General features: G+C 40.5%; 1 protein-coding gene across 10 annotated transcripts in view; it reads left to right on the top strand.

Moving 5' to 3' along the window:
- Positions 1–14,861, top strand: part of MTMR1 (myotubularin related protein 1) — a 64,121-nt gene that overhangs the window by 3,680 nt on the left and 45,580 nt on the right. For 3 of the 10 annotated variants that reach the window (XM_088833915.1, XM_055393848.2, XM_088833913.1), the window contains exons 2-4: positions 2,686–2,791; positions 13,747–13,770; positions 14,393–14,419. The exons of 2 other annotated variants lie outside the window; for them this stretch is intronic. In XM_088833915.1, the coding sequence (XP_088690041.1) occupies positions 2,686–2,791; positions 13,747–13,770; positions 14,393–14,419 (157 nt within the window). Of the gene's footprint in view, positions 1–2,685; positions 2,792–13,746; positions 13,771–14,392; positions 14,420–14,861 lie in introns of those variants that run through there. 5 more of the 10 variants (XM_055393850.2, XM_055393857.2, XM_055393851.2 and 2 more) reach the window with 3 other exon arrangements.

The raw sequence follows: 14,861 nt of genomic DNA on the forward strand, positions 1-14,861 counted from the left end.
CTTCTCATGATACTTAGCAGGTAAGAGTGACAAGACTTGAGCATTCAGATGTGAGAGCGAAAGGAGTATGGGCCCCAAGGTAAATGTCAGCTTTGGAGTCTGGGGTCCCTGGGTGAGGTTCTGCTTTTCCCTGACTTAGGAAACATGAGGGTGGAGGAACAGGTTGCAGGCTGGGTGACTGAGGCTGGTGTAGACACATGGAGCCGGCAGGGTTTCTGGGACTGACTAGTGGAGCTGTCCCATGGGATCCTGGGCTTCTGGATCAAGAGCATCCAGGCTGGAGAAGCAAAGCTGGGGACCCCCAGGCTGCAGGTGGCTGTTGTCGCCAGGAGCGTGCAGGGAGATTGCACTGAGCAAAGAGCAGAGGCAGGAGAGGAAACGTGGCCTTCTCAGTCCTGTCCTCGTGCCCAGAGTAGACCCTGGCTCTGCAGGTGTGGTGGCTCAGCCGTGGACTGTAGGCCCTCCTCTCTCTTCTGAATACTCTACTTCTCTAAATGCTGACAAAGCTGTGGGCCTGCGAGAGGATGTGGCTTGCTCAAGCTGGTGACAGAAACAGGACCCGGATCCAGGCCTCCTGTCTACCAGTCCACCGTACCACACTGTTCATAACTCTGTTGGCCAGGATGCTTCTGGTTGCAGGTACAAAAACTACAAATCATTCTAGTTCCGGCCAGGAAGGAAATGTCTTGGCTCCATCACTGCTGCAGACAGGGAAAGATGGCCACAGGCATGTTTACAGCCAGAGCTGCAAGGACTGTGGTTGAGGCTCCCCATCTCTGTTTTTATTTTTTTTTCCCTTGTCTTACTCTTTATCTCTGTGGGTTCCTCAAGGTAGTGGGGTGGGAATGGCCTCCAGCAGCACTGGGGCTGGGAACACCTCTGATCCAATGGGAAAGCTTGGGATTGGCCTGGCGACCTGGGTTGCTCCCCTCCAAGTGGGGGCGGGAAGGGGGGTGTCCCCTTCCTCCTCCTGCTGATGAAATGGGGAGGGGCAATTTCCTGCAGTTCTCAGAGACATCCTTATCAGAAGGAAGGGGAGAGGATGCTTGGCAGAGGGTAACAACAGCCCTCCCACCCCTGCGGTGGGTGAACAGGCAGGTTCCTACTGTTAGATTTGCTGTCAGGAGTGGGTGCTGACGGAAAAAAGTGCAGCATGCCAAGAGAAGTATGATAGAATCAGGCAATAAAGGTGACTTAGCCTTTAAAAGGAAACCAATCTCCCTCCCTTTCCCCTCCTCCTTCCTCTTAAGTTATTAATTGTGGTAAATAGGCTCTTAGAATATGATAGGAATGTCTGCCCATTCAGTGAATATTCTGACTTATATTTCCAGCCCCACAGACAACCACTGGGCTGTCTTGGTCAGAGAATGTAATTTAGATCACTGGTAGAGCATGTCAAGTGTCTTTATTTCACTATTTAGGTTATTTTACACACTGCCTGGGATTCCAGGTTTTTCTGTGCTTCCAGTACACGAGTGTGGATTTCATTAGTGATGAGATTTTCAAAGGTCTGAAACATTCTTCTCAGTGAAAGCTACCTGCAAGGTAAACTCTCATAAGTATCTTATGCCCTTTAACTTCATTTCTTCAGTGCTTTAGTGAGTTGAGAGAGGAGCCTGGCCTCTGGGGGCCATTTTTAATTCCCTCAGTGCCTAGATTGCTGACATGGTCCTTTAAGTCAGGTGAGAAGAGCCTGACCACTTACCAACCACATGACCTTGGTCAAACACTAGAGCCTTAGTTTTCTCCTCTGTAAGGCGGGTCACTGTGAGGCTCAGGTGAGGCCATGTGCAGAAATGTGTTGAACACTTGAGAGCAGCATGCAAGTGGGAGATGACGTTTTCTCTGCATTGTTGTGTTCTCATATAAGGCAGTGGCGAGCATCTATGGCACTGGCCTGGGTTTTTGCCCTCTGGCTCCATGAGTTGGTCATTACTGGTGGTACCACATCCTGAAAGGACAGCCCCAGTGGAGCTGGAGGCAGGCCTACCACTTTCTGATGTGCCTTGTCACTTCTGCACCTCAATTTTCTCATCTCAGAAACCTGTCGGCTAGTCCCTGTTCTGCCTTCTTATCACTTGTGGTTGTCAGGCTCTGATATAATAATGGACTGGTAGAGCCTTTTGTAAGTTGTCAAGCACTTACAGAAATGTAAGGTTGCATTATTACTACACATAGGACGTAACTTCTCTGGTCTGTTCTTTTTAAAATCCTACAATCAGCTTTGCTCCATTAAGAGTCACTTTGATTCACTTGAAATTACATCATTTTATAGATTTAAAGCTACCCACATGAAATTGATTGCATTTTTGAAGAGCATATGCTGTAAGATAAATATTTCACTTTAGAATTAATTTTCTACTTACACTGAGAATATTCACTCTATATAGTTGTAACTGAGTAATATTTCATTAAAGGCTAGAAAATAACATGCTTAACTGTCTGAGGTCTAGAATCTTAACCTTAAAATAAATTAGTTGGTTTATTTCAAATCACCCTGGAACCTACTCTTACTTCCTAGTTGTCAGTTGGTATTTCAGTTCTTATAGTAAATGTAAAGGTAACCAAATAGCCTAATTGAAGTTCGTTTTCTAAAAAAGAAGTGTACATATATTCCTAGTCCATGCTCATTTTCTCACTCAGAGCCTATGTCTTAAAATATTTTAATTGCACTATTTCTTTTAGTCCTACAGGATCACATGTTGAATGGTGTAAACAGCTTATAGCTGCTACAATTTCTAGTCAGATTTCAGGTTCAGTGACATCAGAAAATGTATCCAGAGATTATAAGGTAAGCAGAATTGAGTCCTTAATTCATTTTCAATATACCTAGTAGCCAAGAAGCTTTGCAAATTTAATTCAAATAAGACTTTGGCCCCCTGATGCTCACTGGCCATTTGCTTGGGAACAAGGATGAAATGTCCTCTGTTGTTAGATCTGAACTTTAGAAGAGACATTTTTACCAGGATCAGGTATATGTGATCATAGTTTTCTAACCAAGAGGAAAAGTTGACTTTTGATTATGATCATTCTTTTGAAAATCCAGTTCCATTTTATTATCTTATTATGTATTTTATTATGTATTATATTTTTAGATTTGATTATAATAAATGCCTATATTTTCTTTATTAGTATTCTGAATTTCAGAAAACATCTGATAGGATTTCTCTAACTTCACAGTTTGTTTCTGTATTTATGTACTACCTGTGGGTTTTCAGCATTAATATGTGATACTGGAATGCAAAAAAAATTGTAAAATCTCAAGAATATTGTATGGGCTACCTCATTTTTTAGTCCTTATTGAATTGAGAAATCTCTTCTTGTTTATTTTAAAAGTTGGATTCCCCGCTTATTCTAAAGCTAAGAGTGATAAGCTCCTTGTCAGCAGAGACTGGGGCTCTTTTTCTGACCACTGCTCCCCCAGCACGATCCTGGAACATAACAGGTGCTCCATAAATTTTTGTTGAATCAATTAACAAATAAAATGCTTGCGTGCTCCATCTTTATTAAGGCTAAAGACTAACTTTGTTTAATGTCAAGAAACTATTAACAGGTACATTCAGTAAAACCATGTTTAACTTCAGTAGTAGAGTTTGCTTGAATTGAGGTTTCAGTTTATTATAGTCATTTTTGCCCACTGGTAAGAGAGAATAGATTTTCACAAGTTTGGACAAATTACATTTTAGTACCCTGGGTCAGCGGCTCTCAAATCATGGCCCTTGCCAGGCATCAAATCTTACAAGGAGCTCAAGAACTGTGATAACGATCTTAAGTCATTCTTAATAGCTGTCCTTGTTGAAGGGCTCTCACCTCACTTCCTCTTTAGCTTGCCCTGTAACAAGTGCAGAAACTGACTCCAGGGGACGTCGTGTAATTGAGATCTGGCTATGGTGTTGGACTTGCTTCATCCAAGCCACCAGATACTATCGATTATGCCTCCCAGAGGGAAGGCATGACTGTGGCTGAGTAGAGATTGGATAATATGCCCAGCCAAAAGAGTGGTAGTATAGTTCTGGATAAGTTTCCCTGCTGTCTAGTTTTTGTGTTTGCCCACAGTAGGAGCAGCTGGGGCTCCTGTTCCACAAGAGCTGGTGGGCAGATATGCTGTTTCCAGGTGTGAGAAGTATTTGCTGCATCACCTATGCCTGAGTGGCTAGGCACTGGACAGCTGCTGACCCACTGGTCCCAGGCGCCCTCCTGCCCACACCATAACTGAGACACTGCCCCACTGAGTGAGAGGCTCCAGGACCCATACTAGCAGAGAATGGCTCTCGGACCTTGGATTGATTTTTCTTTACAGACAGCTATGAGTTACCTGTAATGTTTTCATTTATTGTTGAATAGTTGTTAGTGTTATGTGGGTTCTAGAAAAGAATGGTAGCCATGTGATAGCTATCTAACCTCTACATGAATAGATAAGACTGAATCTATACTCTAACATGAAGCAACTAAAGTTTTTTTTTTAATTATTCTATTTGCGAATTTTGTATAGCAGAATTAGCTCATGTTGGAATGGTTTAACAGATGGTATTCAGATAAAAAGAATGCTTTTCCATGTTTTGAAAATTGAATTTTAAGTGCCTATATCAGATCATAGCTAAAATTTTAGGTGAATTATTGTGAGAGCTGGAGAAGGAAATGGCAACCCACTCCAGTATTCTTGCCTGGAGAATCCCAGGGACAGAGGAGCCTGGTGGGCTGCTGTTTATGGGGTCGCACAGAGTCAGACACGACTGAAGTGACTTAGCAGCAGCAGCAGCATTGTGAGAGCATTTTTTTTTTAATCACTGTCTTTGTTAGATTTGTCCTGTAGCCAAGTCTGCAAATTTGGTGTTAAATTAATTATTCAGGAGGTGTTGTGTTTTCTTTAAGAAGAGAGTTCTTTTAAATAATAAAAGCATAAAATATTTCTAAACCACAGATAATGTTACATGCTGTGTATAAAGTAGTTCTTGAAATCAGGGTATCCCAAATGGGCCTTTGGGACACCTCTGGCACGGGAGCTGTGTCTGGCATTGGCCCTGAAGGTCTAGATACAATTCCTTGAGGATTTAGCGTGCAGTCATCAGTCAGTAATACTTGAGATTTTATATTGTGCAAATATCTTATTTGAAACAGGCACTCAATTTGGGGGTTAGTTTATTATAGGTTAGACTCAATGTCGGTAGTGAAATGGGAGCAGATGTATTTCTGGAGCAGAGCCCTTGCATCTTGATTTGGAATGTATTGTGTTCTCATTTGTAGCTGCTGAGAGTGGTTCAGCATCCTCACCCTCATAAGCCTTGTAGCCTGTGTAGGGCTCTGTGGTTTTGTCATACTTTTTGACATATCATCCATTTAATTCTTAAGACAACCCAGTGAGATGGCATTTATTATAATCATCGCTTAACAGGTAAGGAAAGCAAGGCTCAGAAGATTAAGTGACTCAGTTCCATGGTGGCTCAGATGGTAAAGAATCTGCCTTCAATGCAGGAGACTGGGTTTGATCCCTGGGTCGGGACGATCCCCTGGAGAAGGAAATGGCACCCTACTCCAGTATTCTTGCCTGGGAAATTCCCTGGACAGAGGCGCGTGGTGCAAAGAGTCAGACATGACTAAGCAGTAACACTAGTATCATGCAGTTAGACTTGGGATTTGAACCCAAGTCTTCCTATTGAAAAGCTAGAGTGATTTTAAGAATTTTGTCCTGCCTTCCTGTTCACTATTTTTCAAAATGTGGCCCTTGGGTGTTCCCTGGGATGCCTGCAGAAATGCAGCTTCCATGGTCCGCATCCCACTCAGTGAATCAGAATCTCTGAGGGTGGGGAAGAGTGGATCTTATGTATTTCTTGTGTACAATAAATTGTGAAAAGTTTGGCTTCCCTAGGTTTGTATCTGTTGAAATCGATGATGATACCATACATTTCTAGTATGTTCCCACAAACCTGAATAATTAGCACTCATGTTAGATTTTAAAGTACAGTTGCTTTATTATTTTCCCATATCATAAATTGACAGCTTAGGGTCAGATCACCCAAGAATAACACTGGCGTCACATGAAGAGAGTTAAGATGGTATGCCCATGAACATATTTTAGCAGTTATATAATTATTTTAATGTGTAGTCGAAAAACTGGCACATCAGACTTGTGATTTAGATGGATGTTATTGCTTAAAGCCAGGCAAAATATGAAAAAATAGTGGATTTAAAGTCAACATAAATACTAATATTAGTACAGGTGACATGCAGGTATAGCAAACCAGACTTGTACAGGTGGTATATAAGATGCCAGAAGTTTGGAAAACATTGTCCCTGTTGAAAGAGTAGATAGCTATTATGTGAATTACGGATTAAGTAAATTAATAAATGTATGCCTTAATACCAAGTCATCTTGAAGATTTACCTGATAATTAAGACTACTAGAAGAAATGTAATAAAATGTCTTCTTTACCTACCCTACTACTAACTCAGTTGCTTACATTTTTAACAGGCTAAGAAAGAGTACAAATCTGTCTCTTGAATTTGTCAAAACATTTAAGAACAAGATCTGAATGTAATGTTCCAAAGATTAGATGAAAAAAATACAGTCATAAATTGTAATGAAACATTTTTAGGAACTGTTAGCAGAAGTGACAAAGTTGATGAGCTTCCATTGTTTAAAAAACAGAACTAGGCCAAGAAGAGGGAACATGGTGGAGCCATACAGACTGTACTGTTTAGCTTTGTAACCTTGTATAACCTCTGAGCATCACTTTCCTTTTGTGTAAGGATAAGAGTTTGGATTAGATTTAAACTCTCTAAATTCCTTTCTTTCTAGAACATTCTTCAGTTGTGTTTTGTCCAAAAGGATTTGTTTCTGGCCAGCCTTTGGGAAATTAGGACACCATAGTTTTAATGTGCTCATTCTCTTTCCTCTGGCTCCAACATCACCATCACCACCACCACCATCATCATCACCCCTCTGTCCCTCCTGTTTCTCCTACTCTCATCACCACACACACAGTAGCTAGATCTCTTCTTTAAATATTCTGAAGAAAAAGGAGAAAGTGGAGAGGGTCTTGTACTAAATTTAATCATTTAGTAGGTTAGTACAGTGACTACATTCTGGATCCTAAACAAAAATTTCCAGAAGGGCTTTGGAGGGAAGTAGGATGCAGTGTGTTGGGAAGGCTTCATTATGCTTGAGCTTGGTCTTAGTTAATACTTATTAAATTGAGTACAAGTCTAGAAAGAGGGAAGTTTGAGTATGATCATTTTGAATCCATGGGCATAATCCACTGTTGATAGCTTGACCTCATGATCTGTTTATGAAATCAGAGTTTGCAAACATAGATGTCTACAGGGGAGAGCTAACAAGCTAAACAGACATGGGTGGGATCTGTGGAGAACTGGAGACTGCAGTGTGTCCCCTTAGAAACAATTTAATTATAAAAACAACCATGCTGCTGCCTGTTTGAGCAACAAGCCTCCAGTTTGTAATTACTGTAATGGCAGAGTACTGTCCTATCTCTCGGGATTACTTGTGGATAGAATTATTTCTTAAAAATATCAAGGTTTGGGCTTCTGCTTCTGGAAAGATGGAGCAGATTTACTTTTTCTTATTTTGCACTCTCAGTATAAATAAATACCCTGGACATGATCTATAAGATAAACAAAAGAACGCCTTTAAAGGTAGAGAGAAGGAGGTAGACTGGTTAGGAACCTCAGGACCCAAGGAACAATGGGGTGGTAATGTCCCTGTTTTTTTTTTTTTTTTTTTACCACATGTGTCTCAGACTTGTTTCCAAAGAAGCCAGCAACCCAGAAATGCCAACGGGTGCAGACAACAAAAGCCTAGTCTCTGTCTCCAAAGGACAGGAAGGGGGCAGCTGAGTAGAAAGAAAGCTTTTAGACACTAACCACTGTGCTCCATACAAACACCATAGAAAAAGCTGCAGCCCCACACCCACCAGCAAGGCCAAGTGGGGAGTCTAGATTCCACCCTCACCAGGCTGCAGCAAGGCACACCAAGCATGGCAGCTGTGGTGTTGGGAGGCCTGGTGGACAGTCAGGATTTTTAGCACCGCCCATTGGCTGGGAAACCAAACCCCCTTATGGTATCGGTGCTATCAGTCACATGTGCTCCTGCCACTCCCAGCAGGGCAGGTATCAGCAGAAGCCTAACTGGACCCTGGAACTCTCACTCCACCCAGAAATAACTAGGAGACCCCTGGCCTTTGATGTGAGTGGGGACCGAGAGAGGAAACTGAACTTGTACCCCAACCCACCTATAATGAGGCACTGCTCCCCACGCCCCTCCTGCTTGAGCAGTGGCAGAGAAACAGCTACAACAAAAGGGTTAGGTAAGACTCACACTCTTATAATACTCAGAATGGCCAGGTTTCCATTGAAAATCACTGATAATACCAATAGCCAGAAAGATCTCAAACTGAATGAAGACAATCAGTAGATGCCAAAACCAAGATGACAGATTTTAGAATTCTGTGAAAAAGATTTTAAAGAAGCCATCATAAAATTGCTTCAATAAACAATTACAGATATGTGTGATACATTAAAAACATAGAAAGTGAGAGACTAAAAATAGGAAATTTTCAACAAGGAATATGAGATAATAACCAAATGGAAAATTTAAAACTGAAAAATACAATAATGAAAAAACAACCCCCAAAAAAACACACACAAAAAAGAAAGAAAAACACTAAACCCTCAGTGGATTGGTTCAACAGCAGAATAGAGTGGGCAGAGAAAAGAATTGAGTGACTCTTCAGGGAATTACACAGAGTAAAAATGCCACTCCCAAAAGGTCACATGCTGTATGATTTCATTTGTGTAGTGAAAGTGTGTTAGCAGCTCAATCATGTCTGCCTCTGCGACCCCATGGACTGTAACCCTCCAGGCTCCTTTGTTCATGGAATTCTCCAGGCAAGAATACTGGATTGGGTTTCCATTCCCTTCTCCAGGGGCTCTTCCCAACCCAGGGATCGAGCCTGGCTCTCCTTCATTGCAGGTGGATTCTTTACCATCCGAGATTTCAGGGAAGCCCTCCATTTGTGTAACAGTCTTCAAATGCCAAAATTATAGAAACGGAGAACAGATTAGTGGTTGCCTGGGACTGAGAAGGGGAAGGGCTGGGAGGGAAGTGGATGTGGCCATAAAAGAACAATGTTAAGTGATGAGGAAATTGTTCTGCATCTTGGCTGTGTCAGTGTCAGGGCCCTGGTTCTGGTATTTTTCAGTGTAGTTTTATAATATACAACTAAAATTTGGTGACGTGGTACATGGAATCTCTCTTAATCTTACAACTGCTTATGAATCAATAGTTATCTCAAAATTAGAAATTAAATTTTTAAAAGATCAAGATTTTTATAGACTGCTGAATGACTCTATATTGAGTGTAGAATAAATCTTGATTAATATTTCCAACGTGTCATGATATAACAGAAGTATTATTTAAATGAAGCGTACAGTTATGCAAATAAAAATGTTAGAATGATTTTACTCCACTATTACAGTCTTTTCGTGGAAAGAAACTCTTAGAGGCTTAGGCTCAAAGATAACACATTTATTAAAAAACTGATATTTGACTTAGAATCATATGGTTTATCAAAAAGTTCACAAAATTTGGAGTCGGGGCACTTTGCCTTGAGTCCTGCCCTGTACTTGACTAGCTGCTCAACAAGTTACTTTATCTTGCTGAGCCTCAAGTGTTCTCATCTGTAAAGTGGATGTTATATCAGAGGCTTAATGTATTAAAAATAGGGCAGCGTATGTGTGAAATGCATGCAGTGCTCATTTACAGTATGCTATTACTCTATGAAAATGTATATGATATGTAAAAATGAGTACAAGAGGAGTGTATTATAATTGCTGAACACAGGTCCACTTCCAAAAACATGATGTGAGTACCTAATGTGCACAGAGGCTGGGCTGCATGGAATTCATAATAGAGGAAAGAGACTCAAAAAAATACGGTACAAGTTGAACTGTGGTGAGTGTTGCAGTAGACAAGGAAACAAGGTGTGGTGGGAGGAGCCAGACAGGCAGAACAGGGCATTCTGAGCATGAAGCCTTGAGGCCCTTGGTCTGCCAACTCAGAAAGGGAACAGGTTTAGGTGGGGCCATGTAGAGATGAAGAGCATCATACTGACACCAGTCAGCTTAGGTTGGAATCCCCACCGGCTTAGAACACTTGTGACACCAGATGTGTGGGTTTGTTCCCACACTGGCAAATTCTCCCACACCAGATGAGTGTTCTACAATTCAATTCGGTTGTGATACTCACCGGAGTTAGTGCAGACCCTACAGGTTAAGGGCTCAGTCCACAAAACTTCTCACTTCAGTTGTCCAGTTTCAGGTAGTGGGTTCCCAGGTTACCTGGAACTTCTGCTTGGCTTGGCTACAAATTGGGAGGTGTCCACAACTCCCTCCCTGAGTTCGATCATTTGCTAGAACAACTGACAGAATGCAGGTAAACAGGTTTACCAGTTCCTTATAGGATAAATGATGTAAAAAATGATACAGCCTGTGTGGCTGCCTGAGGTCTTGAGGGCCATCAGTGCTGGTTGCAGGATTTGATTCCTGAGCTGTGCTTTAACCACTCTGCTGATTGCTGCCCCCCACCCCCACAACGAGTTTTCTGAACTCTTCCATGGAAGCTTAAGTGGCTCCTAGGGTTTGGGGAGAAAAAAGCAATGGCACCCCACTCCAGTACTCTTGTCTGGAAAATCCCATGGACGGAGGAGCCTGGTAGGCTTCAGTCCATGGGGTCGTGAAGAGTCGGACACGACTGAGCGAATTCACTTTCCCTTTTCACTTTCATGCATTGGAGAAGGAAATGGTGACCCACTCCAGTGTTCTTGCCTGGAGAATCCCAGGAACGGGGGAGCCTGGTGGGCTGCCGTCTATGGGGTCGCACAGAGTCGGACACGACTGAAGTGACGCAGCAGCAGCAGGGTTTGGGGACTGGTCGGGACCTCACAGCCATTCGTAGACTCCTCTCCTTTTGTACATGGAGAAACTGAGGCTGGGTGCGGGCACGCAGAGAGAGAGGCTCCAGGCCTCCTGACTTCAAACCACTGCTCTCTCTGTTTGATCAGAATCACATTTGCATGTAAGGCCCAGGGATGCTGCTTGTAGTGCTGTTTTTTAGTTGTCAATTGTTACTATCTCTTTATAGGCAAAACATTGCAAAATTAATTGCAGTTTCAGAGCAAATGTGAAAATAAACATGCTGGAGTGGAGGTTTGGAGGAAGCAAGGAGAAGTGAGGGAAGAGGTCATACTGTTGCTTTCTTCACCCACCCTCGAGGGAGCTAAGAGGGAGTGGAGGTACATTGATGGCTTTAGTTCCTGTGTGTTAATTACAGTGGCACCACACTGAGGTGGTGTAGCAGACTATCTGGGTATAAGTACTTGCTCTACACCTTGAACCTGGCCAGATTACTTAACTGTACCTTGGGTTTCTCATCAGAAAATGGGGCCCATGATAGTTTCTATCTCACAAGGTTGTTCTGAGAATAAAATGAGTTAGTACATACAAGGTTCCTAGAAGAATGGCTGCCACCGAAAAATCATTTCATGAATTTTTTTTTTTAAATGATGCAGCTGCTGCAGAAGGACAATAAAAGGACTAGAAATTACAATTTCAATCAGCCGATTGGATAGAGGGAGGGATTAGTGTGAGATGTTTCCTCATCTAGCTAGGTCACTAGCTACTGTTTGAAACTAACAAGTCAAGAAGTAGTGGTATCATTTACACATTATACAATGAAACTTTCCAAACTCTTCCATGATTTTATAATTTATGTTCAGTTTTTGTCATCATTTACAAATTCTGGTAATATGATTTATATTATAGTTATAATATATAACTACATATAATATAGTTATAATATACAAATGTATATAGATCTTAAGTTGCATGCCAACTCTCTACCTAAAAAATGTTCTTACCTTCAATGAAATTTTTATGATTTACATAGCAAAGCAAATTTGGAACTTAACTTACGCACACACACACACACATAAACTATTACCTTTTATGAATTTTCACCTTATATAATGATTTTAATAAAAAATTCATATATGTTCTAGGAATGTGCTAGTCACAGTGCTCACTTTATCTTATAAGTCATGATACTCCCTATCCCTATGTCTCATTGAAATAAATAATACCTCAATCTTTTAGACATTTGTGCCTCATCACTGAACTCTTCTGTTGTTTCTAATTATAAATACTAAAACTTTAAGTATTAAGTAATACATCATTTTCATGGTATGCTGTGTATGTATGTGTGAAATGTACTGCTGGAATTTAATGCAATTTTAGTTATGCTTCTGAAATAGATGAATAAATATTAACTAAGTGAAAAAAAGAAGTAGTGATGTAACCATATTTATGGTTATGGAGGCATAATTTTAAAAATTCTCATTAAAGGTGGTTATCTCTGACAAATGAAGCTGGGGAGGGGAGCCTCTCTATTTTGACTTTTTATTACCATGAATGTCCCATTTTGAGTTTTTTCAAAGTTAACATAAGCTTGTATATTATGTATTTTGTATATACTTTTCTGTTGTAATTAACAAATGATAAATGTCACATATTTAAAGTATAGAGATTGATGAGTTTTTGATAGGTGCCCCCTTGTGGCACTATCACCACAATTAAGATAAACATATTAATCACCACCACCTCCTCAAAAAAAAGGGGCGGATTTGAGCTTCTTAGCCTAAATAGTCTATATTTAGGCATTCCTGGGCTTTAATTCCCTTTGAGCTATAGCATCCCTTAGTTCAGCACCTTTTTTACTTCAAAGAGTATTTTCTTTTAATAGCGATACAATGATGTTTTTTGAAGTGTATCCTCATAGTCAGGTGATCCTCTTATCTATCCTGAGTAAAACCTATGAAGTTAATAAGAACCTCCAGTGATTTTTTTTAATGATGTTTTCTGTAGAACCTCCAGCGTTCTATTATATGTACTGATGATCAGATTTCAGAGTCGAGAGTGGGGAACAGATGATTCAAGCCTTCCTCAGACTATTAGCACTGTTCGCTTTTCAAAAGTTTCATTGGTTCTCTGGGCCGTTTCCCGAATGCTCCTGCTGCATGTTTCCATGTGCAGCAGTCGGGGCTGGGCTAACATGAGGGAGGCAACATCTCCCTCTGGGGCGGCCACATCAGGGGGTTTAATTCTGGAGTTCCAAGTGCAAATTGAAAATAGAATTCCTATAGAAACCAGATTAAGATTGTGCTTAACTAGGCTTTGTGATCCCATTAACACCGTGGCTGAGCTGTGCTCCACACCAGCTGTGGACGCTTTTGTGGTTTCTTGGTTCGGTTTTGTTTTGTTTCTGTGGGCTGGTTTGGGAGCAGAACCACTTTTTAATATCATTGTTTCTGTGGGGAAAATGTGTTCAGTATCCCAAACAGACACACAAATGAACTTTTCAAACACAGCCTGTTCACACTGTCTTGTAATGGCCCTTGACAGAAGGGGTTTGTGTTTAAAATAATGTAGTTTGTCTTAGGCTAAGGGCGATAAGTTTCTCCAAATCATAGACTTGCCTGCAAATTACAGGACAAATGTGTTAGGATTGATTGGATATTGAATGAAACTTAGAGGGCAAACATGTTAGGATCGACCTGCTGGGTTTTATTTGGAGTATTATGATGTTTCTTAGAGCATGGGCTGGCGAACTTAACAGCATCTTTCACAGGTCAATAGTGATATGTCCATGATGATGATGTTCTGTGTTTTAACTGACAGGTTTTCAGGAGGCCTGATATAAGGGTAAGGATATTTGGTTTTCAGCACATGGGCCTCCGCCTTGTGTGTCTCTGTGCTTTATCGGACACTTAGTCTATTTAGTATTCTTTGCCTTCTCACTGGTTTTATGAGTCACTCAGATCAATTTGCTCTGCTGTGTCATAGCTTTCAGTGTTCACTAGAAATGCTTTATTTGTTATGATGTTTTCATATGCGAAAAAGCCAATGTGTGTGAGGGCAGGATGCTAAAATTGTTTCCAGTGTGCAATACTGACTTTTGTTGTGTTACAGGAATTCTGACCAAGTAGGTATTCATGGCATGGGGTTTATAAGTCTAGGCCTACAGAGTCCTGTTCATTTAAATTGTTCATCACATAATTCATGCTAGAGTATTTATTAACAAGAAAAACAACAAAGTGGTCAGTTGTCCATCCTGAGTAGGCAGTCTAAGATTTCAAGTCTTGATTACAAGATCAAATAAGATCTCATGTTTGCATGCTGAACCCCAAAAGCAGAAGTGCTAATCTTGAAGATGAATTTAGCAAAATCAGCCCAATTTAATATTTCTTAAAATACAGACATAGCTGTTATAGCTAGTGGATTATAGTTTATATTTTCCTCATGATTTTCCTTCCCTTTATTTCAGAATATTCATAAAGCAAGACAAAGATTGGTAATGTGCATGCATTTAAACCTGAGTATCAGATGTTGAAAATTAACCTTGTTCCATTAAATGAAAACAATGTGGATTTTGACAGAATCAGTTAGTGACTTCGGTTTTAAACTTTTAAAAATAAGCAGGTTAAATCAAATTCTTGGATTCTAGTTGGTTTATCTTTGTTTAATTTTGTTTTCACCATGTTTTCTTTTGCTCATGGGAATCATTTTCTTTCATTGATTCACATTGTTAACTATTAGTGTTTGGCTTTATATTTGCATGGACTTTGAAATGCTATGTGGAGTTTTTTTTTTTTTTGGTTGTTGTTTGGTCATTCATTCTTCTGTTTTTAAAATTTTTATCAAAGAATGATTCCATTTTCTTTGTATTAAAAAAATGGAAATTTCAAAAAACTGGCTGTGTTTAACAATTTGTCCTGCTCTGAAGGGTAGCAGTA

The sequence above is a fragment of the Moschus berezovskii genome, chromosome X (genome assembly GCF_049115385.1).
Source record: "Moschus berezovskii isolate FMDL1 chromosome X, NW_MosBer_1.0, whole genome shotgun sequence".
In the NCBI taxonomy this organism is placed as follows: Eukaryota; Metazoa; Chordata; class Mammalia; order Artiodactyla; family Moschidae; genus Moschus; species Moschus berezovskii.